Raw genomic sequence first — 23,989 nt, 5'->3', positions numbered from 1 at the left:
TTACAATGGCTATATTCGCCAATACTGGTTTAGGGGTTGTTTAGCGTGCCGAATCGTATCAGCGAACCGGAAACAGGTTTCTCCGATTAACGGTTGCGATCGGTCGTTTGGGTTTCTTTGTGTGGGTATCATATTTCAAACCATCCAAACCCTCGTCGCGGTGATTGATGAGCTCAAAAAGAATACACAATATCTTCGCAACTGACCTATCTTACATTCCCATTTATTTCGATTCGTATTTTTAACAATTGCAGCTCTTTCCGGCACAATTTACACTTTGTAAACAAAGTCATAAATCAAGTACAAACTAATCTAAAACAACAATCCCTAACAAAATAGAAACAAACAAGAAAGGTAAACCAGCTATCGGAAATAGAACGATATCTTACATTTGCACTGTGTACCCCATGATGTCCGCCGATTTTACCAGTCGGACATTTTGGAATCGTTGTTAAGTATCACAATTGAACCTGTGTCCCCCCCCTTGCGGGATTGGTTTCAGTAAAAGTTCTTCCAGAAGGCAAACATTTCCTCATTGCGGGCGTTGATCACGTTCACCTGCACCTCGTCACCGACCCGGACAAACTCCTGCACATCACAGTCGAGCGACTGGTGCACCTGGTTCTCGTTTTTGCATTCCCGATAGGGGGCCAGTTGCGCTGCTCGGCTGTGAGAATCGGAAATTCGAAGATGGTGAAGATATCGCTTGATCCATCTCGGTCTGTGAGTGGTAAACGATCACTTACCCAGTGATGGCAAAATCGATGAAGAAGTTCACGAACGTGTCCACCATCTTCAGCTCGGGTGATCCAGGAGGGTAGTCGGGGAAGATGGCCAGTTGGCGGAATAGGTAGTTCAAGTCGTCACAGTGTACCACACCATAGTCCCCTGGGTCACCGCCTGCGTAGACAATGGAGTAGGAGTATCTGCCTTTGTACGATAGTTTGTACACACTGGCCGGTGCCATGTCGGTGTCTGCCATGGTAATGTACTCTTTTACGCCCAACTGAACCGGATAGATGAATGAAGCCTCGCTGTAAAGCTGTACGAAAAAGAGGAGGTGTATGCGATGAGTATTAGTTTGCTCCATCTCGTCAGGAACTCGGAACCAAACTCACATTAACGAACGCTTGCAAGTTATCCGGTCGGATCGGATCCTCGTCGGTAGTGTCGTTCAGGAACCGCGATCGTATCTCCTCAATCAGTGACTTCGATGGTGGCCGCTCTAGTAGGATCGGTAGAATCGTGCTAAAGTTTTGCCTCAACTCGTTAAACAACTCTTCATTTTTGAAGATTGCCAACGCCCGAATGGCTCCTTCGTTCGGGACGTATCCGGCCATGTAGGGGATCTGCTGATAATTCCCATTAAGCCAACTTTCTTTCGGTTCTTCGATGAGGAACGCATTTGGCGAGTCTTTCGATTCGACTACTGGCCGGAAGAGCGTGAGTGGATCCACCGACCAAAGCTGTTGGGAGAAGATCACATTTAGCATTGCAAACATTTTTTTGTGGTTCTAGCTTTGCTTGTTCCGACGATCCTGTACCTTTAATTTGTATATACTACCGACGAGATGTTCCCCTGGCGTTTGGCGCAGTGCCGCAATCAACTGTTGGCTGGATAGACTCTCCACTCCCATTATGTCCACCGCCATGGCAGTGGATCGGGCCAATGCTAGCGGATCCTTGGTGGGAATATTCCATGGCACAAGCGAGTTGCCGCTCATCATAATCGCCCGATGGAAAAGGCCTCGGCTCAGTGGACTGATCATATGCATGTGCACGGAGGTAGCACCCGCGCTCTGACCAACGATCGTGATCAGTTGATCGCTTCCACCAAAGCTGGCAATGTTTCGCTTGACCCACTGCAGTGCAAGGGTTTGATCCTTCAGCCCAAAGTTGCCGGGCGCGGTTGAATCTCCCGTCGAGAGGAACCCAAGTACACCGAGTCGGTACTGGATGGAGACGAGTATCGCCCGCTTAGTATCCATTATGTACTCCGGTCCAACCACTAAAGGGCTCGCCGTGCCGGCAAAGAATCCTCCACCGTGGATGTACACTATCACGGGCAAGTTGGCGACGGTGCTCGCAGGGTCGGAACAATCCTGTAGATAAAGAACGAAAAAGAAACACCGGTGATGATGTTTACTAGACTGATGTTTACTACGCCGACCAAGATTATTCTCGATCATCATAATCGTACGTAAGTGCGGGTTTAATAATAGCGAGTTTTCACTTTCATTCAACACCGGCGTGCGCGTGGTGCCACGTGTTTCTAATTGCAAACAAGTCGTTGCCATTGATCAATACGCTTCCCATCTCCCCGGATTATCGGCTCCACCGGTCATAAACCATCGCCGCGGGTATAAAAATAAACCACAATTAAATACAACCACCGCCCGCTGCAGGTCTGCGTATGTTGTCGCTTCTGCCAATCTCCTTCTCCGGCAGACGCAGTTGGCTGCCTCGGCCCCGCGGTACACAGACGGTGCCGGTGGTTAGCGTACCGAGCGAGACGCCTAATCAGCAGAACGATCAAAAACCGGAATTTATAAGCAGGGGTTTACAGGGTGAATGTGCCCGCACACTCGTGCTAATATGCCACGCGCGGTCCTCACACGATCAGGCAACAGGTTACCACCTTCTGTGTGCTGTTGGTTCCACAGCATTCTCCCCATAAAACCCGGTTGGGGTGGTGGTGTTTACTGTTGCTACCTTAGCGGTGTACGTCCGCCACAACACACTGTGGCTGCTGTTTAATGTTGCGACATGGCGCCGCCGGCACCGGGTATGCGTAGTGCGGAAGTGATCAGGTTCCCACGCGACGCCAATACCGCGTGACCGGGTGGTTCGAGCGTAAATGGTTTGGCGCGTGGCCACGAGCCATCGAGACGCATCGGGCAATCAATGGGCTCTGACTCACCTTTGGTCTGTAAACGTTGAGGTAGAGACAATCTTCGCTACCAGTGACGGGTGGGTTCGGTAGCAGATCGTTCCGCTGCAGGCACATCGATCGCTCGAATGATGCATTGTACAGCTGGTCGGGCCACGGTTCGTTGGGGATGGGATCCTGTGAAGAGATTTGAAAAATGAGCGTAATGAGTGACACTATCGCTGATTGGCATATATTTTCTTATTCTGTATATGATCGAAGCGTTTACTCTCCTACGAATCGGTGTATCAACTGTATCAACAAACTGTGTTTTTCTCCAAATAAGCTTCGCTACAGTACGAAACCGACGTTTGAAGAGCGAACGTTGAAGTAGTCAGAGTAAAACCACGAGCTCACTCAAGTGAGCTTCGCTTTCAAGTTAAAGTTTATCCTCGATCATGTTACATTTTTACGCCACGGAAAAATCACCACCCAGCTGTTCAAGGTAACAATTTGCATTCAATGCACTCCCTGCTGCCGTGACGTAGTGGCGTGGGAAATTGTAGTGGCCGGTTGTGCAATCTAATCGATATTAAATGACTGACCGGTGCAACTGCATCAAATGGCCGTTTTTTTTGTATCCCCAAGTGGATGCGACTGTATGATTTTTTCATCGATGTATGAACATCGAAAACAATGATTAATCTAGCTTCACCTGCCGTTGCAGTTAAACGGTAGGTGGAAAGTTGATTTAATATGGCGCTGTTATTCCGTACCCCTGATTGCACGGATCGTTACAGAAATATTTGATTAAATTAAATTACGCCGTAGTTAGATAAACGTTTTTCTTTTGAATTGTTCATTAGTGCAATTCATGCTATTTGTTGCTGATACAACAAACAATTATTTGTTGGTTATTTAAATTAAGTCTTATTACACTTTGAGTTGAACACGTTGCACGATGATCAATATTATTTTTTTAATGTGTATTGGATGTATTAAAGTGAATTATCAGGATCTTTAATTAAATTAAAGGATCAGAACATGTTTTTTAGATAATTAAAATGTTTTATCAAAATCACAAAAATATCTCAGGTTATCATAACAAGCTCACTACTCTGTTTATTATCTTCAACACATAGGAGTAATTGGATACACTACACTGTTACCTTGAACAGAATATAAACAAGTTCGATTTTTTTCTTTTCAAAATATACATAAACGATCGTTTCCTTCATTAAAATTGTTCATCACTATCATTTACATAATCATTAGTATATAAACATTCCTGTTAGTAATGTGGCCTAATAATGGTCCTAATAAAGGAGTGTAGAATATTACTTCATAGAGTGGCATCAAGCACCTTCTACTAATATCAACCACAACACAAACAACAGTTTTTTTTTTATATTCAAATATGAATCCTTTTCAAGGGTCGCTAGATCTAAACTACATTCAAGGGATCACCAAACACATGTCGCTTTCACTTACCGCAAATCTTAACTCTCCTACCGGTGGCTTAGCAAAGGGGATGCCCAAAAATGCTTCGAACTGTTCACCGGCCATTCCCGGCATGAATGTGCCACCCAGACATCCTTCCGCAATGCAAACACGTGGCTGATCCTCCCGATCGCAGGAGCTGTCCGGCTGCATCTCTCCCGCGATCAGTGACCGGCCATTTCCGTACCCGCTGCTCGTACATGACACCACACACTGCATTACGAGAAACAACAACGACACCACCGTTTGATGTGTACGCAACATTTCGCTGGTACAATTGAACTGTTCACCTTCACTGCACCAAGCGTCCGAAACACAACACCTTACTGCTGATCACTGGGCTGCTGATTAGTTGATCGTAGGGAAAAACGGGTTTCCCTGTAGTCCTTCACTGGGGTGTTCCGTCCACGGGGTTCGATACGGCACTGCACTGGACGGCTGGAGGGATCGTTGATTTTATTAGCAGGCAGAACCACCACCACTCCACTCACGCTTTGCTGTTCCGGCCCTGTTCGGTAAACGCGAACGCACGCGTAAAGATCTGCGACAAAACGAAAATACATCAACACATGTGTGTCAAACAATATCGGTTCCCGTTTCGTACCACCCTCGCCGGTGTTGATTTCCACCGCTTCCACCCTTCCCTTACTGATAAGCGTTCCCACCAGAATGGTCACCATCAATCGACCCACCGCACCACCGCTTCCACTTTTTCGTGTCCCGTGTTTTAATGGCGCGTAGAAAGCGCGAAATAAACGAGGCCTACTGCGAGCGCTAGACGCGTGCAACTACTCGCACAGTACGACGCGTAATGAGCGGGGTGAGCCACGCACCCTAGCAACCACCACCGAATGAATGAAGCCTACTTGTGGAGAAGCGTATCGACAGCACTCTAATCAGACAAACACCGGCCTAACGCTCTCCCACCTTTCCTAGGGAAAATCTTTCTATCGTTGCGACGATCCGATTGACTGTCATGCGGTTGACGTAGAGCCGCGCTTCATTCACAGCTGACAGCTGGACACACTATTGGAGAGTAATGCGGTGTAACCCTCAGGAAACCCCTTTTTATTCTTATCGGCTGCAGTATGCGTGCATGCGATTCCTTGCCGTGACCTACATCCGGACCGATCCGGACGAAAATGGTGATCGTGCGCCACGTGCTAGCCGAACCGAGCCGAACTTTACCCTTCGCGGATGCGTCGTAATAGCGAGCAGCGCGTGGGCTCAACTTTTGGGAACCCGTGACACACGGTGGTGGAACCGTGATAAGGAGACAACGCTTATACCGTGAGTTTGCAAATTGGGAACGTGTTTGATGATGAGATCTCACGCGCGCACCTCACACGCATACGACACACGGGGTTGAGGGGGTGGCTTTCAGTTTATTTTTGGAAACACAAAAGATGCCCAACTTTCAACCGGTGCCGGGGTTTAAGGGTGATAATCGAAAATTGGAGTTCAATTATCGGAAAAGTTTCTTTGTCTTCTTATCGCCGGCTTTCAGTCTTTTGTTCGTTTTATTATATCCGATGAATGCAACGAAGTTCGCAAAGGGTGTCTGATATAAAATTGTACAACTGATTTTGTGATTCCATTACAAGTTTTACTCATGGATAGCCCTGTTTGAGATCAGTTTTAAAGTCTTTGAAACACAATTAATGTGGTAGTGGAGTATTTTTTTTTACTTTCCTATTAAATATAATAACACGGGTATGACCAACCACCCTGTTACGCAAATTGTACTTATCAAATGTAACAAAAGTACATAAAAACAATTTCTTCAAATGGTTTTTTTTTTTGTCAAACAGACGCCATATTGGTTTTTTACGTCCAATATTTTCGGAATAGCGAATTGAGCTTTTTTCGCTATTTGTCTTTCGTCGTTGAATCATAGACACATCCGGTGTTATTTCCGAAGACCGGTTGGATAAACTATTCTTACAGGCCTTCACGATCAAAATTGATAATCATTGAATGGATGTAGAAAAACCGAGAGAATTGAGTGGGAATAATGAGGAATTAAAGAACATCCTACAGTTGTTCTTGAAATAGTGAAGATCTTGTGAAATGCTGGGATGCTACTAGAACTTCCCACTTTTTTGGTGAGTTTACCGCCAAAACAGTCAAATCACTGCCGTATTGAACACACTTTTGTAGCTTTAACCCGTTCCGTTCCTTCCTCCCATCCTACAAGCCGACAAATCGCGATAAAGCAAGCGCGTGTGTGACGGCAGTAAGCTGTGTATTTTTTTGGAACTCTTTACATCCCTTATCTACAAATGCCCTACACGAGGCAATGATAAACAACTTTGTTTTTGAGCGGATTTTAGCGAGACATTTCACTATTGATGAATGAAGATTTTCGAGCGATAAACGATGCAACGCGTGGAGCTTATCTTCTGGTGGTATGATTTTGGGGCCTGATATGAAACAAACACGTGTGTACAATTGGGGATTTCACGCCCCTATCGCATTCGATGCGGTTTCGATCGAAGGCACGATGATGTTCCTGTTTACCGTTCGTTTGACGCAGAATTTGGTTTGCTTGAACCATCCAAAGTTGATGGTTCATAAAGTCACTAAAATCGTTAAGTCACGTTTTTATTTTAGTGATTTTATGTTCTCAATAAAAGAAGTATGAAGCAGTTTTATGTATCTAATTAAGTTAGATGTTCCAAATCAATGACTTCTACAACATCACGAATCCGCAGCATGGACAGAAAAGTCAAAATTTCACTCACGTTTTATTCACCGGCCAGTAGTAGTCAGCAGCCACTTACGTAAACACTTTCACTTTCGCCGGCTAAACTTCCTTCGACTGCGAAAACCGAAGGACACAGAATGGCATACAAAATGCAGCACACATGCACCAAAGGATCCCGATGCCAACCTACTGTTGCATTCGTTCCCGGAGGATGCTTCTTTTATACACGGGAGTGGACGGGAATCGAGAATTAAAGCATTCGATTGGTCCACCGTGATGGGGTCTGGCTCTGTGTGTAACGCATCCGTCTCTTAGCATCCTCCCTCGTACACACAGGCACGAAGTGCATTTGATGCAAGCGATCCATTCTCCCCGTCGGGCAACTGGCGTGCGTAAGGCAAACGTCATGCACGAGCGAACAGCCAACTGCATTTCACTAACAAATTAGTCCCGCACGATCTGGAAGTTAGTACGTTCGTCCAATAAAGCCAGTACTAGCGATTTAACGTGATCGTATGTAATAGTGTAATATTGTAATAATAGTTGGTGTAGTTATTATTGTAATGAATTATTGGCTGTTGACCTGTTTTTTTCCCAGCCGATCCTCTCGCGTGCTCAATTGAAGGATAAGTTTGTCCCCAAAATTTTGGCGATCAATCCGTGCCATCAGCAGCACTTGAACGGGGTTAGTCCACACGCGCGTGTTACTTTCCTCACCACCTCCACACCCAAAATTGCATCCCACCAGAAGCGTTTACGCGGGATGTGGACTCAATTTCGAGTGTCTTCAATTTGTTCCTGTTCTTTCTTCACATTTCGGTTCCAGTTTTGAATGTGTGTGAGAGAGAACGAGTCTTTTTTTTGTTGCAACAAATTCTTCACCCTTTGCATAATGCATCAAAATTACTGACCCACATTTTCGGCACAGGCATTGGCAATGCAGTGCGAACTGCAATCCGGTGTGCGAACGCAAACGAAAAGCAAAAGTGCGACATTGTCGATCCGCAAAGGGAGCCAGCCGGACAGGACTGGGGGCGAGCAGTCATTCAGAATCGGTTTGTTGATGGTTGCTTGTTTTTTTTGCTTCATGTTTTGCCGTTTTTATTTTTTGGTTCTCCGTGTTCTTGCGTTGACAACTGCAGTCAATATGCATTGCTCTGTGTGAATGTATTTTCGGCACCGTCATCGTCTACCGCTGGCGGCGTTAAACTTTAACCCGTGTCGTCTGGCCGCCGGCGTTGTAGGGATGAAAACGAGAGCAACGGTCAAAAGCTTTACGACTGCAGATGCGCACGGGAATGCATTAAAATGCAACATTTAAATGCTTTCCCTTTTGAGGGCATGTTTATTATTAGAATAGCAAGCGTATTACTATTCCAAAATAATTTATGTATTTGGATGGCATAACTTGCGAAGATTTGGTGAGAAATTGCTTGAAAGACAAAAGTTCTTAAATTAAACTAAAACTGTAATCAATAAAAAATATTTATTTCTTTATAATTTTAATAATCTGTTCCATGAGAAAATGATATAAAAAGCAGTTAAATTAATAGAAATAAATACTAATTTAATGTTTAGTACCTTATGAAACACATCCCTTTGCCCACGTTTGTTTACTAGCCACCCACAACAATGCAATCTTCACACAGAAGAAGAAAACTTTTCCTTTTCCGCTAACGCTGCCTAAATACGTGATAAGAATGGGAAGATTTCGCTATTTTTCACACAACTAACCGCCGTCAGCAAGTCTAGCGCATACAACCCTTATCAGCGCCAAACCAGCTGATACGGAATCCAAACGCCAGGCAAGGATCGGTGCTTGTGACCTGGCCATTAGGAACGTATGGCGATCGACACGCTTGCGTTGGTTAGGTGCTGATAATATGAACTTACCCCGAGCGTGAATCAATGCCGTTGAACCGAAAGTAAATGCGAATCGCGATCGCTTTCTGGCTCGCGACGCCACACTAATCGGGCCCCCGCTGCCCGGTGAGTTTGCACGTTTAGAAGCAAGATGTTATTATGTTGTAGCAGGGCAGTCTTTTGTTTACAAACGAATATTAGCGAAGGTTTGATAAGAATGTTTTACCGGCCGGCACAGTGTTTTGGGGTGAAAATTGGCTACAAACCATTTTGTGTGAAGCTTTACAAACAGGGCACAATTCGTCAGTGTTCTAGTGAATTAGCGATTTTTCCGCTTTAACCCTAACGTGCAACATTCAATCTTTGCTCACGTTTCTTCAGCTCCTTCCTCGAAGATGTCCTTCCAAAATTGGTACATCTCCTCATCCAAACCTCGCGTAATCTTCCTGCTCACCGGGAAGTACGGATTGTACGTGTTGTCATACGTGACAACGTCACACGTCGCACCGAAGCACGTTCCTTCCGTGTCGACCAGTTCGTCTGTGGCGAAATCCACGAAGAACTTTACCCACATCTTCGACATTTCCTCTTCAGGCGATCGAACGGGAAATTCGGGAAAGAACAGTGGCATCTCGAAAAGGTAGATCATATCGTCCGGATGGCTTAAACCATACGATTTGTCTGAACCGGTGAAAAGCTTCGAGAATGAGTAACGGCCAAGGAACTGGAAGGAGTAGACGCTGGTTGGAGGACGCTTCCGGTTGGCTCGATGTTGCTTAATGCTTTTCACCATCGGATACAGGAACCAGGCTTCCGATAACATCTAGAAGAATAAAGGTGTGTTTAGTAGCTGACTCAGTGTCTTAGCCATGGTGATCTTACCTTGGTGATCTCGTCATAGTTATCGTGGGTAACCCACTTAGTTGGTGAAGTTTTCTTTAAGAAGCGTTTCCTTATCCGCGCAAGTTTCTCTTTCGTCACGCGAGTTCGGAGTATCAGTGGCAAAAGTTTGGTAAATTTCTCATCAAAATCCACGACTAGCGAACTGTTCCGATAGATCGTTTGTGTGACGATCGAACCATCGGTCGGTATACTTCCGGTGAGCCAGGGAACATTCGCATAGTCACCCCGGCGCCAGGCAGTTCTAGGGTCTTCTGACAGAAAGGGTTCCGGTTCTTCCGCTGGCTCTACAACGGGATGATACAAAGTGATGGGATGAATGTCCCACAGTTTTAAGAGCTCGGTGCTAGCAGTCAGCTCAGCCGCATCCACATCCCGAAGCTGCTCAACCAGTTCCGCCATCGAAAGTTCTTCCGCGGACAGTACGCCGAGCACATTCGCCTGGTTGCGTGCCAAACGGAGCGGATTTTCAATCGGAACGCTCCAGCTAGCGAGTGCACTGCCGCTCATGGTTATGGCGCGATGGAACAGTCCGCGGCTAAGTGGGCTCAGCAAATGAAACTGCGTGCATGCGCCTCCGGCACTTTCACCGAATATCGTGACCCGATTTGGATCACCACCAAACGCATGGATATTCTTCTTCACCCAGCGCAGTGCCATTACTTGATCCTTCATGCCGAAGTTACCCGGCGCAGACCCGTCGCCAGTCGAGAGGAACCCAAACACACCCAGTCGGTATTGGAACGTTACCATGATCACCTTACGAGAGGACATGAACCGCGAAGGGTCACGTTGTTCCTGTTGGGCTGAACCGTACAGGAAACCACCGCCGTGGATGTACACCATCACGGGAAGAAGGCTGGAATGACGTGCCTCCAGCACAGGTACGAACACGTTCAAATACAGGCAATCTTCCGTACCAAACATTGGCGCGGTCGGAACAAGCGTAACCTTCTGGATACACGCATTCTTTGACCTCGACGCATGGTATATACCCTGCCATGGGTCGTTCGGTTGTGGGTTCTGTATGGAAGTGGAAACAATACCATAGAATCACTCGAGTTTACCCAAAGCCTTAAGCGTATTCTCACCGCAAACCGAAGCTTGCCAACCGGAGGTTTAGCATAGGGAATTCCCCAAAACGCTGGATATGACACGCCGTTACTACTTTCCATCACTGTACCTTGTAGACAACCGTCAGCGATACACACGACGGTCTCGGCTGCGTATGTCATAGCACCACTCAGCCAGTTGGTGTCAAACATTACAAACAGTAGTAGCAAGGTAAGCACACATTTAAACTTAGTTTTACTTCGTCCCATTTCGAGAAACACACTAGCACACTTCTTCACAAGGTATCTGTATCGATTGGACTAAAACGAACCGAGTTGATCGTGAGGCCTTTTATACCAAGCGTTGGTGTCACTTTCACTGTCCTGTTGTTTTTTGTTCATATTTCCTTTCAATTGCCTTACCTGATAAAAAATCCAGTCTTATGTTTTTGGCAACAAAAACCTTTCTCCTTGACAGTGTACGTTGAAATTAAGGGTCTTCTTCCGCGATTGCTTTCTTTCAAGGTTGCACTGGTACTAGCCAAACTGGCCAAATAAAAACCAGTTTCATTTTCGTTGATGAAACTGTTTTAATGATATGCTGTTTTAACTCACTTTCGATTATGTTTTGACCACTTCCATCCGAATAATTCGATGCAGTAGAGTGCGTCTCCATTATTTAGTACAAATAGTACTAAAAATAGTGCGTGCGAATTTAGAACTTTTCGGTGTTGTATAACAATCACTGCCAATGGCCTACTTTTCTGGTGTCACATGCACGTTCTTCCCTTTTGGGGCGATGGAAACTCTCCTTAAAACATATGTAGGTAAAGTGAAGCTGCATACATGAACGTCAAGCAGATGCATTATTCAAAATGGTTTCCATGGGCGCATCCGCATCCTGCATGTACTCGTTGCGACACGCCGCTTTGGATTACCATCCCAGACATTTGGGACATGGACGCGACCGTTGCATACGTTTATCGGGATCAATGAAGGCTCTCAAAATTCATATACGATGAATAATGCTTACACTGGTACTATATGTTCTCACTGGAACAAACCGGAGATCGACCAATGTAAAGGAAGAACGAAGGAGTTGTAGTTGCCTTAGTACATCATTAGTAATTTATTTATATAAAATTGGATTAGAATTTTGCTTAAGAATGTTAATTCAATCATCAATGGTACGCAATGTAAGCAGCGCCATAAACGGTATTCCAAAAGTCATGCATGGTCTTCAGCTCCTCGCTTAACCCACTTCCACTCGACACCGAAACAGACGAGGGCGATGATGGGGTATCTTCTGACAATGATTTTGCATTTTCAAACCTTACCATCTTGATGCTCTTTTTACACGAGGCGGCAGGTTCTGGGGTCGTTCTGGAAGAAGGTGAAATGTACCGTAAAGTAAAGTGGGTAAAATAAAACGACGTTTGCTTGAATATGTTTACCCATCGACGGCAAAGCTGACCACAAATTCTGTCCATACGGTGGACATTTCGGCCTCCGGTGATTCTGGCGGAAAGTCCGGGAAGAGACCGATCATGCGGAACAGGTATAGTGCATCATCCTCATGACAAACACCGTGGCTTGCATTCGATTGTATGTAATACGATGAGAACGAGTGTCGGCCAACGAATTCGAACGAATAAAGCGTAGCTTCGCGACAACTTGTTGCGTTCGAATTGGTGTACTCCAGCAGTGTTTTTACTATTGGATATATGATAAGCGCATCTGACATCATCTGGGGATAAGAATTCATATTAATATTTCTACCTAATAGTACCACTCATCAACAAACCTTTGTGAACTGATCTCCGCTTTCTTCGCTTATCCAGTTATTGTCGGGGGCATCCGGAAAGTAGCGTTCCTTAAGTTGCTCCAAAACCATAGACGTCGCATTAAGGGCTGCTACAGGCGTAAGAAGTTCCTTCAGGTTGTCATTTAATTGCATCCGAATCGTGTCGTTGTGCAGGATGGCGAGTGACACAATTGCACCCTCGTTCGGCACCGTTCCGATCATGATGGGAATGTCCATGTAACGTCCTTCAGCCCATAGCTTTCTAGGATCGTCGGGTAAAAAGCGTTCCTCCGCTGGCACGAAAGCACCCTGAATCGTAGGTCGGTATATCGCGATCGGATGCTCGAACCAAGTCCGAAGAAACGGCATGCTGGCGGTAAGCACCTTCGCATCGAGATACTGCAGCACATCGACCAGCTCTTCTGTTGTGAGCTCATCCGCTTCCGACACACCTACCAGTTTCGCCTGTCTGCGTGCCAATGCGAGCGGATCCTCAATCGGCAAGCTCCACACCCCTAGAGCACTTCCGCTCATTATGATCGCTCGCTGGAACAATCCCACACTGAGCGGGCTCATCATGTGAAGCTGCACCGAGGCACCGCCGGCACTGTCCCCGAACAGTGTCACTGACTGTGCATCACCACCGAAGAAACCAATATTTCTGTTCACCCACTTGAGGGCCATCACTTGATCGAGCATCGCGTAGTTGCCCGTGGCTTGAGCATCGCCGGTTGAAAGGAAACCAAACACTCCCAGTCGATACTGGATCGTGACGAGGATGACTTTCTTCGTTGCCAATATGCGCTCAGGTCCGTACACTTGCGGATCGGCAGACCCAAAGAAGTAACCTCCACCGTGAATTAGCACCATCACCGGAAGTGGTTCGGTATCGTTATTTTTCGGCCGGTATACGTTCAAATAGAGACAATTCTCATCGCCAACGACAGGTTGGTTGGGAAGCATGAATGCTTTTTGCAAACAGGCCGGTTTGCTTTCGGTCGCATTGTAGTCTTCCGTCCGCGGTTCAATCGGTTGCGGTTTCTGGCGTAATCAAGATAAGCTTACATCACTGATCCTTTGTTAGCGACGTTCTAAACACATTTGCACTCACCTTGAAGCGGAGCTTTCCAACCGGTGGCTTAGCGTACGGTATGCCCACGAATGCATCAAACCTGGTGTTGGTCGTATCTGTCATGGGTGTACCCAACAGACAGCCATCTTCGGTACACACACGTGGATGTTTCAGCTGAGCCGTAACGAAAATCTGCAACGCAGGCCAACTGGCCAGAACGACGCTGATCGAGAGTAGTAGCTGCATTATGGTACCGTTGTCCATTGTACACTAGCGCTGAATCTCATGATCGATTGGTGATCTAGCAGCTTAAAACAGGGTGTTGTTATAATTTTTTAAACGATGCCACACAAATACAAACTTCCCACAGCTTTGCAATGCGAAACATGCAACCGACATTCTAATGGTGATAACCGGTCCCAGGATGATGGACTTCCCGCGTCCATAGGGAGATGTGCGATTTAATTCTTATTAATGCAAAACAAACGAGGCAACAGCTGCGATAGCCAAACAACACATGCAAAATTATTAATTTGTTTATGCAATCACGTGGGTTTGTGTTTTTAAAATTTTAGCAATGTGTGTTTCATAATATTGCGCCCAGATATTATTAGCTGTGTGAAATTGTCTAACGGCGTGGTATATTTTTGACGCATGAAACACTTTAAAGTTTTATATTTTTTTTCATATTATTTATTGCTTTAAACCAGCTTCCCGTTTCATACTAAAAATATACAAGGGGGAAGCAGGAACAAAATGGAAACCGAAACAGTTTGAACGCGAGAGGCTGCATACAATCTGACAGTATGGCGCACAATATTGCACACTGTTTGTTCAGCTTGCATGCCATATTCCATTTGAACGTGATGTGTTGGATGGAAATAGTGATTTTACCCCAAAAATAAAAAAGTTTCACATTTGTAAGCGATAATACGCAAGGAGTTTACCTTTTCCATAAAAGGATTAATATAAAATATTTACATTATTCAAAAATACACGGTACTAATTTGTTGAGTTTATGCTTATTTTTTACATTTTCTTGTCAACCTCACTTGGACATTTTTAAGAGACAACTCCAATTAAAATATGTGGTGAAAACCTCTTGCTAAAACAATACTTCAAAAAACAACACTGGAGGACAGACATCACTATCTTCAAATCGAATTTCCTGCCACCATAAGCAATTTTGCGATCAATGCGTCTTGGTGTTGGGATAAAAAAGAGACGAAAGTTAGTTCGACTACTATTTGGTCGCAGTAACTTTATGGCTTTGTCCTACATAGTTTCCATCATCTGGGGTGAAATGCTGGAGATGCCGGGACGGATACGTGTGTAGACACACGGAATAACGAGGTACGTTGAATGTATAGGATTCACATCATCCAGCCCAATTAGACCGAGCGTCACGAAAATCTCGATGAATGAATGGTTCCAAATGTGGTACGGTGGTACGACTTTATTCGTTCGCTTTGGTACGAACTTTTCTTCGGGAATCAAGGAGGAATATTAAAAGACTGTGGAAATGTCCAATCGATCGAATGGTCTTTTATGAACGTGGAACCATCATCCAGGGAAGTCGCCTTTCCTAATTGCGATATATCATGGTAGCTAAGCAACCAGTAGATACTCCTGACCTTGTTTAGTTTTGTCCTTATGGTGCTCTTGCCCATAAACGAGGCTTCCCTAACCCGCATAAGGTTGAGGTCAAAAAGTTAAAGCGAACTCTTGCCATTTGCGTTACTTTATGGTTGATGCTGGACGATTCCCTGCCCAAACCACCGCTGTCACCTGCATCGGCCCGGATAGGATAGGATCAAAAAGGGTGACGATGGTTTCTGGTCGGTGGTTTGCGGCGACAGTTTATATTATCCAAACCATCTAACACACTATGCAACCCGTAAAGGTATAACAACTTGACAACCACTTGCACGGCGCGGCGAAGAGTTATGACCAGGTACAGAGATTACGGAACTTCATGCACAGAAGTTTTTTGTGGTCTGGGTCGTAAAATGATGCAATTTTTCTTACCAATATTTTATTGCGGTTTTTCAGGAGGATGTTTTCATAATGGAAAACAGACCGATCCGTCAGTTTGAATGTGGGAAACATGTATCGGTTTGTTTGAACTTTGTTAATATGTTTGTAATGGCTTGAATACGAATATTTTGTTTTCCGTTGGTGTACGTTTAATTTTGGAATCTAGAAAAACTGTTGGTACTCCTAGCATATAAGTTTAAGAATTTTAGGTTAGACTTTTTAATTTTTCGATTACTTGTAAGGTATTTACACTATAAACCAAACACATCATTCATGATCCTCATCCCTTCAGCAACAATTAGCTGCAACCCATGCTACGGCAAATTTCGAATGACTTCATCACACTCCATTAGCGGCATTCCGTGCGCCTGTGGCCACTGTACGGTGTGCATCATCAGTATCATCAGCATCATCTGACGTTGAAGCGCATTGTTGTCCTCCTATCCGCTGTGGATGAAGCTATTTTTAACTATCAAATTCACCATCGACCATTCGAAAAACAGTGGGGAATTTCAATACTACATGGTGCATCCTACCTGTTACGGCGTGGAAGAATGCACGGGAACGAAGGCAGCAGTGCATGGACTTACAGTATGAAAATTAATACCGCTACAACACGGTAAGCTGCAAAAGCTGAAACCGTTTTTGCACAACCCAATCGAATCGGTTTAGGTGTTTGTTTTAGTGCACGGTATCTCGGAGTTTCGGGAGTAATTTTAGCACAAACTTGCCGGTTTTTTTTTTGGTTGCTCCCCGTTACGGCCGGTAGCATGAATTGTCGTTTGGATTGTCCTTGATCTCGGCGTACAACAAACCGCGTGGAAGAGCGTAGCGAACACAAAAGCAAGAGTCCGTGTTTGGTTTGTGTTGAAATTTGTTTCCTTTATTCTTATTTTATTCCGAACACACTGTTGATGCGAACGATTAAGTTATGTTTTGTTGATCTTTTCGAACAGACAGACGACAGATGAGCTGCGGTATATAATTGTACTAGGCGAGCGAAGAAACGATGAGTTTGGTAGCGGTAGTTTTGTGGTGGGAACAAAACACGCTTAAATTGTTTGAATTCGAAACGTTACACATTAAATCATAAAAGTATCATAATAGTGATCACAAGGCGAACGAACCGATCTCCGCCCGGCCGTTCAGTTCTTGAAGAACTCATCGATCGCGGTACTGGAATCGAACGATGAGGATTTGATGGAAGACGAGATCGACGACGAGGTGGACGAGCTGAACGAGGACGACACCACCTTACTGCTCGTGACGGAACTGACCAGCGACGAGGAGGACAGCAGCGAAGAGGCTAGGGCGCCACCGTCCGACACCGACTCCGTCACACTGCGCTCCGAGGCGAACGCTGACTCGGACTTTTCGTGCTTCTTCGTGATGGAGTTGGCCGACTCTTCAACCATGGACTTTTCGCTGGCCGATCCGTAGCTCTTGGACTGGGTAACGTTCTTCTCCGACACACCGTCCGCCGTACGTTCGGTGATCACCTCCTTCGAGATGACGGGCGTCGAGGTTTCCGTCAGCGTCATTTCCGTCTTGGTGGTGTTCTCGGCAAGGGCCATGGTGCTCTGAAATGGGAAAGGAAAATATGGGAATCATTTGAACCTAGTTCTGTCAAAATTCAAATCGATTGAGGTTATGTTTGTGTGGGGAATGGCAGCTTACAACGTGGCCCACACACACGCGGTAAAGTTAAATATCTCTATTGGCTATTGATCGCGTGAAAAACTTCACCTCTCGATCGTTCATTTTCTATCCTTCCATCAACAGACACTTCAATGATGTGACTGTGAAAGAGAATGCGAGAGACTGTGTGTGCGAGTCTAAGAGTGAACACTACACGGATGACTCGATGAGCTGGGAAAATCCGGGAAAACATGCATCTTGTCTCTACCACGAGGGCGTTATTTTTAAAACACACCTCTCTCCGTCCCCGCTAGTTTCTTTTCGTTCATCAATGTTCCGTTCCCACCAAAAAAGCGTGTAAAAACGGACTCATTCCGTTGTCTTTTGGTCGTCGGTGAGCATCAGGTATCGTCAGGGAAAATCTGGTACGAATCATCCCATTCCCTAATTCCAACCCCATTGCGATGAGATGATGAGAAATGATGTTTTTCCTTTAACGCTGTCCGATACTTAAAACGGGGAGGTCGCGTTGTTGACCCTTTTATCCTCCCTTTTCATTTTGCTTTCCCCCATTACGAGGTGTGTGTGTATGTTTTTGCTCCATTGATTGTTTATTTACTTTCCTGTTTGATGGAGAAGAACCCGGATCGGATAAGGGAAACGATCGAGTCAAGGACTTTGCAAGCGATGCCATTAAAGAGGGTGTGTTATTGCATTTTTAAATTCCTGAGACGATATTAGTCATCCGTTTTTTTTGCGTGTGTGTTTAATTTGAATTAATTGGCTCCTATTACGTGTCGAATTGGTGGCATTAATTAACAGGATGTTTGTTTGGTAGGGAAAAAGAAACACGGTATTCATGCAAGTGGGACAAAACAAGGAGTGAGTATTGATTATAAAACGGAGTCATAGCAAAGTAAATTTGTTTTTTTATTTCTGAATGTGATAAGAGAATAAAAATAAAAGACGATTAATACGAATCAGACACAACGAAATAGATAGACAAGTGGGTGAACTGCTGTAACCTTGAGGATGAGAATGTTTATGAAAAGCATAATGCAGTAGTAATGAATTACAATGCAGTGCATTTGCTGTTCTGAGCGAATCAGAGTTTGGGAACCTGTTGCTAAGAGGTAAAAAACGAATGGTAATGAGCAAATCGTTCACCTTTTTTCTGCATCTTCAGAGTGAATTTTGTAAGGATATTTAGCAACTTCTATTCAAGCATCCTCTTTGAAATATTGCTTGCATATGTTACTGCTAATATTTAATATTTACAGCCCACGCTAAAACCATTTCGCCGTGTTATAATAACTAATATTTCCTCACGCTGACACAGGTAAGAAAATGAGGCCTAATTGTGTGGACAGAACATTCCACACGATCTGCCGTGTGGTCGGAGTGACAGCCCGTAGCATGTGTCGTTCATCTGGTATGTTCCCCGTAGCAGAGGTTCTTTCTTCCCGCCATTTGCTTGACCACCGCACGAACACTACTAGCCGTACTACATCGCCTCCTCCCCAAAAGAGTAATGCGTGGTGAAACGAACCGCTCTGCTTCAGACATTATAAATTGTACACGGTCTGTGAGGTTAATATCGCTGCATATGTAGAAGAAGTGTTACGGTACGGAGCAGACGGCAAAACAGCGAAACATTAAAATTGTTTCGTGAAAATGGATTTGGCACGAGAGAAAAAAAAAGCACATCCAACTCGGAAAGGGTGTAGACGATGATACAACACGGAGTCTGTAACACGCCTAATATACGCGCGCTGTTCATAAACAAAGGCGAGCTCAGCCGTCGGTGGTGGTCGGTAATTTCGGTAACAAAATGTCACCAATTATAATCAACATTCTTGGGCGAAATATGAATTACCTAAACGAGGTGCAAAATGATGCGTGAGATTTGCGTTAAAATTTGCTAGAAGCAACGATGGCAGCGATTTGTAAAGTATTATTATTCTCAAAAATTAAAAAAGTTCCATGAATGTTTTTACTAAAGTTTGTCATAGTTTATTTTGTGTACAAGATCTGCATCTTCGCTGGATATAAATTTTAAAAAGGTCCAACGTGATGGCGTGTTGAATAGTTTCATGACCTTCTTTGTTACCGATTTTCACATGGATAACAAAACGAAAATGCATACATTATGTGATTTATTTACCGGAAGAAACATTACATAGTTCTCCCATTCAGAATTCCATTCCTCCGTAATGTTTAATACAAATACTGCACCTTCGTAAGTAAAAAATAACCATTGACACAAACAATAACTGTAGCTCCACAACGCCACTCTAATTGTATAATGTTCACTGTAGAAAGGATTTAAAGGACGACTGAATGCTAGTTACATATGTTAGGGGGCATTAACGTCCATCCCTTTTACAAATGTAATCCGAAAAACGCTTTGTTGTACCTTAGCAAAAGCATTTAAACCACAAATTATGCAGCATCCTTTCAACAGCTAATGGTTGCATGACAATGAAAGTGAAGGTAAATGTTTGACTACAGTAAAATAACGAAAACTGTAGTTGTGGTTCGAAATATTCACAACTTTGGTTGCGATTTAACATGCTACTTCAATTTTTTAATCCTTTTCGTTTGATTTGTAAAACATCTTCTAGATTTTTCATTAATTTTTAAATAACTTTTAACTTTTATGAAATTATTTTCACATAATCGTTCAATACAACAGCACGCTGTTGCTTCAATAATCACGATTATTGATTCAATAATCCCGATTTAGTGCGAATCTCATTATTATAGCTACAAAAATCATTTCAAGCCATAAAACACTAATGAAAAATCTTATTTACAACCAATAAACAGTGGCCAACGGTCAAAACTTTGCAAAGCACCCAATAGTATCATTGCCGGTAACAGCTGGCTGGGTCCTGTTTCCATTAACACTGACCACCTGGCGTAATAAATTCGATTCCACGCGTTTCAGTCCCATTCGGACCGTTCCTACGCACCACAAGGTGTCAGAAATGATATCATACCCTTCCACAGGTCCACTTGCACATCAAATCAGTATCTGGCGGACCATCAGTACCTGGTGCCTAGTGGCGGAGGTATGAAATTCGCCAACATAATTCTTCATCCGGGGGCGAACGTATTGCAGCCCGGTGTAGCGTAATGGTAACGATACGAGTTTAATGCCATAAAACCATCACATACAGGTTTTGCATTTTGCCGAGACCTTTGCTATAAGCTCCCTGATCGGTCGTTGGCGTGCTGGCGCACCCTATCACTTCGCGGAAGCTGCCGTTACGAGTTTGTCTTGCTATCGAAAGCTGTTGCGTTTTGCGAAGTAGTCACGCGAATTGATCGTGTTCGTGGTACAGACGAGGGCATCAGACCCATGAATCATCCCTTTTATCCGAAAACGAATGCCACAAGCAAGTGAGCAGGACGAGGTTAAGATCATGCACCGGAAACAGACGCGACGTGACTCAGCTGGCGCGACATCGGAAACCCACACCATGTCTGTGCAACTGTGGGCATCAAATTCCAAACCCTTTACACCCGACCCACACACACACACACTCACAAGTGGAAAGAATGCTCGAAAAACTCGTTTCGCCCTAAGCGAACCATCATCAGCTGCTTAAACTACGCCTAATTAATATGTAATTCAGAAATGCTCCCGGGCACCAGCCGTGCTCTTTTTTATTATTTTTGTAACTCCGCCGGCGCAAGTGCACTTTGCATTTGCTGGGTGTTTTAATTTATGAGCGACTAACTCGCTTCTTCTCCCATATGCCTTCGCCTTCTCTCAATAGTTAGAGCAATAATGTATAGCGCCAGACATAAACCAGACGCGACATTGCGTTCGAAGGCGTTTCATTGTGCACCAGAATGGTATTTTATTCTTCGCTACGTGCTTGCCGCTTTCTACCAGTTCATTCAATGCTCCATTGATTGCAGTTCTTTTTAATCAATAATCCCATTCTTTTAATCGCATGATATGATAAGATTTGACAACCATTTTCCAAAGGGTCTCTTGCCTTTTTGAATCACAGCTCAAGGTGAATCACTTTGCGATAAGACGGAATGAATTGTGATGAATGTTGCAATTTAGGTCGCTTATCAAAACCAAGCTTAAGGAAGTACAATCGCTTTGCTCTTTCTTTTTCGCAACAGGTTTGAGTGATATGGTCGTTGCGGTTGCATTTGAAATTGCAATCAATGCTGGTTATTATTTCTTATTGTCTAACACAAAATTGAACATGAACACGAGTGCTACAAAATTAAACTAATATGTTTACTTGTTTTTTTATACTACAATTACTATTATTACTTAAGACAAGTAAAACGAGTTTAAATTAAAATAGAAAACACTAATAACTCATTCTTAAAAACTGCAAGGCCGAATTGTATTCAAATCATCTCCTTAAAAGAGAGAACATTGACTAAGATTTACATTTTAACCATCAAAATTCATTCAATATCACACTGTATTTCTTGTGTTCAACGGTTTTGTTTTGTTACAAGCTAATAACTTTGTTTAAAATTGTACAAAAAAGTGTTTGCACCTGTGTACAAAAGTGTTTCACTAAAATCATCACCAAATTATTTCCGGTGTTCTCACAACGCACCCAAACACCTCACAATTCCCCTGATTTTTCAATTATTATGTCCTTGGACAGATAATACTCACCTTCAACTTTTATTAGAGATTCCTTCGCGCAAATGAAAACTGTTAAACTGCTTGCAGCTGAGCTGTTCCTTTCCCGTGCACGGTATAACTCGGACTGGTTTGCAACCGGCAATCGGTTCGCGGTTAGCTTCCCGGCACGTTTCGGTCGTCTCGCAATCGTTACAATCACCGCACACACCACCAAAACAACCCTCGCTGTCTCTCGCGAACACGAACAATATACAATAAGCGAAACGCACAAAAATAGCCTTCGTGGTGTTCCACTCACGCCGCGACGGTATCTGCGTATGCTTTCCTGGCGATGGACCGCGATCGCGTTCTTTTAAAGCATCTCTTCGGTCCGAAACAACAATCGTCGATCCAATGCTCGCAAAAACCGCGCTACCAGCGATGTGAGTGAATGATGTGACAACCCTGCAACACAATCCTCTCCCTTGCTCAGTGATGTGTTTGTTGCTAAATTGTTGCTTGTTGTGGATATCGTGCTGAAGTGGATCGAATTTCAAGGCGAAAGAGCATTACATTGAACTGAATCATCACAGTTATGTTTAGGACAAATGGCTGCGATGAGTCGTTGTCATCTCGTCACCACCGCCAGTTCATTGAGCTGAACATGTGAGGAAACGAACATCAACAGAAAGAAAGAGAGAGAGAAACACGAGGAACCTCAATTAGTACCAAAGATGAAGACATTCTGGCTTAACGTTCGCTTTGTTTACTTTTACTTTCGCTTGTGCAAAAACCGCACAAGCAAACGGTAGAGCCAATAAACAAATGGTTGCAGTTCGTCGGCTTTCATTTTGTTTGTTCACTTGCAGTGCGGGCGCGTGGTACGTCAAATCCTGGGGATAGTAAATCAAACTGTGGATTCATTTCACACGCGGGAAAATCATTTGTCACCGTGCACGGTTTGCTGGTGGGCTGTGCTGATGACTGTGGTAAATTGCTTTTGGTATTGCATAGCGTTGGGTTGAGTCAGCACTTTTTAATAGTTGTTATTTTAAAATGCGGAACAAATCTGTAACTCTCTTCGAAGCACGCAAATGAATAATAATCCAAATAAAATTATCTTCAATCAAGCGTTATCAATGGAGACGCCAAGTCATTCATTGTATCTAGTTTGATTTTACTTCTTCTTTTCGTAGTTCTTTTCTTTTTATAGTCTGCTATAAAACTAGTGAACACTTTCAAAGCCATTAAGAAGTAATCATGTTATCAGCATCTTACAAAACAACAATAAATGCCATAATTGCTACTGCTACCGTACGCAGCACACTTAAACAACTTTCACCGCGTGCCTTCCCGGTGGGAAAAAGTTTTGCCTCGTACTGTGAATTGAACGATTGTTTTATTTGCTGTTTGTTTTTTTCCATTTAAGCTTGAGCGGATAAAACTTTAAACAAGCGGAAGTGGAAAAGTGTTTTCTTATCATTTAATTACATTTGCTGCAACTGAACTGCAAATACAACCCAGTGTTCGATCGATACGGTATGCTAGCTACTAAGGTGCGATTTACAGAATGTAACATTAGATCGATTCAGTCCTTGCAATGTGGCTTAGAGCAATGCATCAAAACGGGAACAATCCACAATAAATCATGCAACAGAGCATACACGCAAGACACTGTCCAAGACATGAGTGCAAAAGCCGAAGGTCAAAGCCATGCGAAACGTATCTTTAGATGAACGATATTCGCTTCCGCCTTCCGTGCGACTTCTCCAACCAAACACTTGTAACTTGGTTGTCCTAGTGGCAACTCTATCCAGACCGGGAACAGCTTGCCAGAAACAAAGATCAAATAGTAGTCAGGAAGCGCGATACTTCATCTTCATTGTTTTCTTGGCGCCGAGGACAATAGGGATAGGAGACAGTGCTGAAGTGGTG

General features: G+C 44.1%; 3 protein-coding genes across 3 annotated transcripts; all 3 read right to left on the bottom strand.

The window, feature by feature from the left end:
* Positions 1–211: 211 nt before the first annotated feature.
* LOC128303070 (uncharacterized) lies at positions 212–11,161 on the bottom strand. Its single transcript, XM_053039924.1, has 9 exons — positions 10,931–11,161; positions 9,822–10,862; positions 9,311–9,762; positions 4,361–4,664; positions 2,921–3,067; positions 1,545–2,102; positions 1,119–1,466; positions 747–1,042; positions 212–667 (listed from the first exon to the last, which is right to left on the bottom strand). Exons 1-9 carry the CDS (start codon positions 11,159–11,161, stop codon positions 499–501), a joined length of 3,546 nt encoding a protein of 1,181 aa, XP_052895884.1. The 3' UTR covers positions 212–498.
* Positions 11,162–12,040: 879 nt separating this feature from the next.
* On the bottom strand, positions 12,041–14,031 carry LOC128303069 (juvenile hormone esterase-like). The gene is made up of 4 exons (XM_053039923.1): positions 13,807–14,031; positions 12,696–13,736; positions 12,346–12,638; positions 12,041–12,274 (listed from the first exon to the last, which is right to left on the bottom strand). The coding sequence occupies exons 1-4, from the start codon at positions 14,029–14,031 to the stop codon at positions 12,073–12,075; spliced, it is 1,761 nt and encodes a 586-aa protein (XP_052895883.1). The 3' UTR covers positions 12,041–12,072.
* A 2,645-nt stretch (positions 14,032–16,676) lies between these two features.
* LOC128303835 (uncharacterized) lies at positions 16,677–22,353 on the bottom strand. Its single transcript, XM_053040911.1, has 2 exons — positions 22,106–22,353; positions 16,677–17,384 (listed from the first exon to the last, which is right to left on the bottom strand). Exon 2 carries the CDS (start codon positions 17,376–17,378, stop codon positions 16,950–16,952), a length of 429 nt encoding a protein of 142 aa, XP_052896871.1. The 5' UTR covers positions 17,379–17,384; positions 22,106–22,353; the 3' UTR covers positions 16,677–16,949.
* Between the last annotated feature and the right edge of the window lie 1,636 nt (positions 22,354–23,989).

This window comes from Anopheles moucheti, chromosome 3 (genome assembly GCF_943734755.1).
Source record: "Anopheles moucheti chromosome 3, idAnoMoucSN_F20_07, whole genome shotgun sequence".
Lineage (NCBI taxonomy): Eukaryota > Metazoa > Arthropoda > Insecta > Diptera > Culicidae > Anopheles > Anopheles moucheti.
The sequence above is the reverse complement of the archived record's forward strand: the minus strand, read 5'-3'. Positions and strand labels throughout refer to the sequence as shown.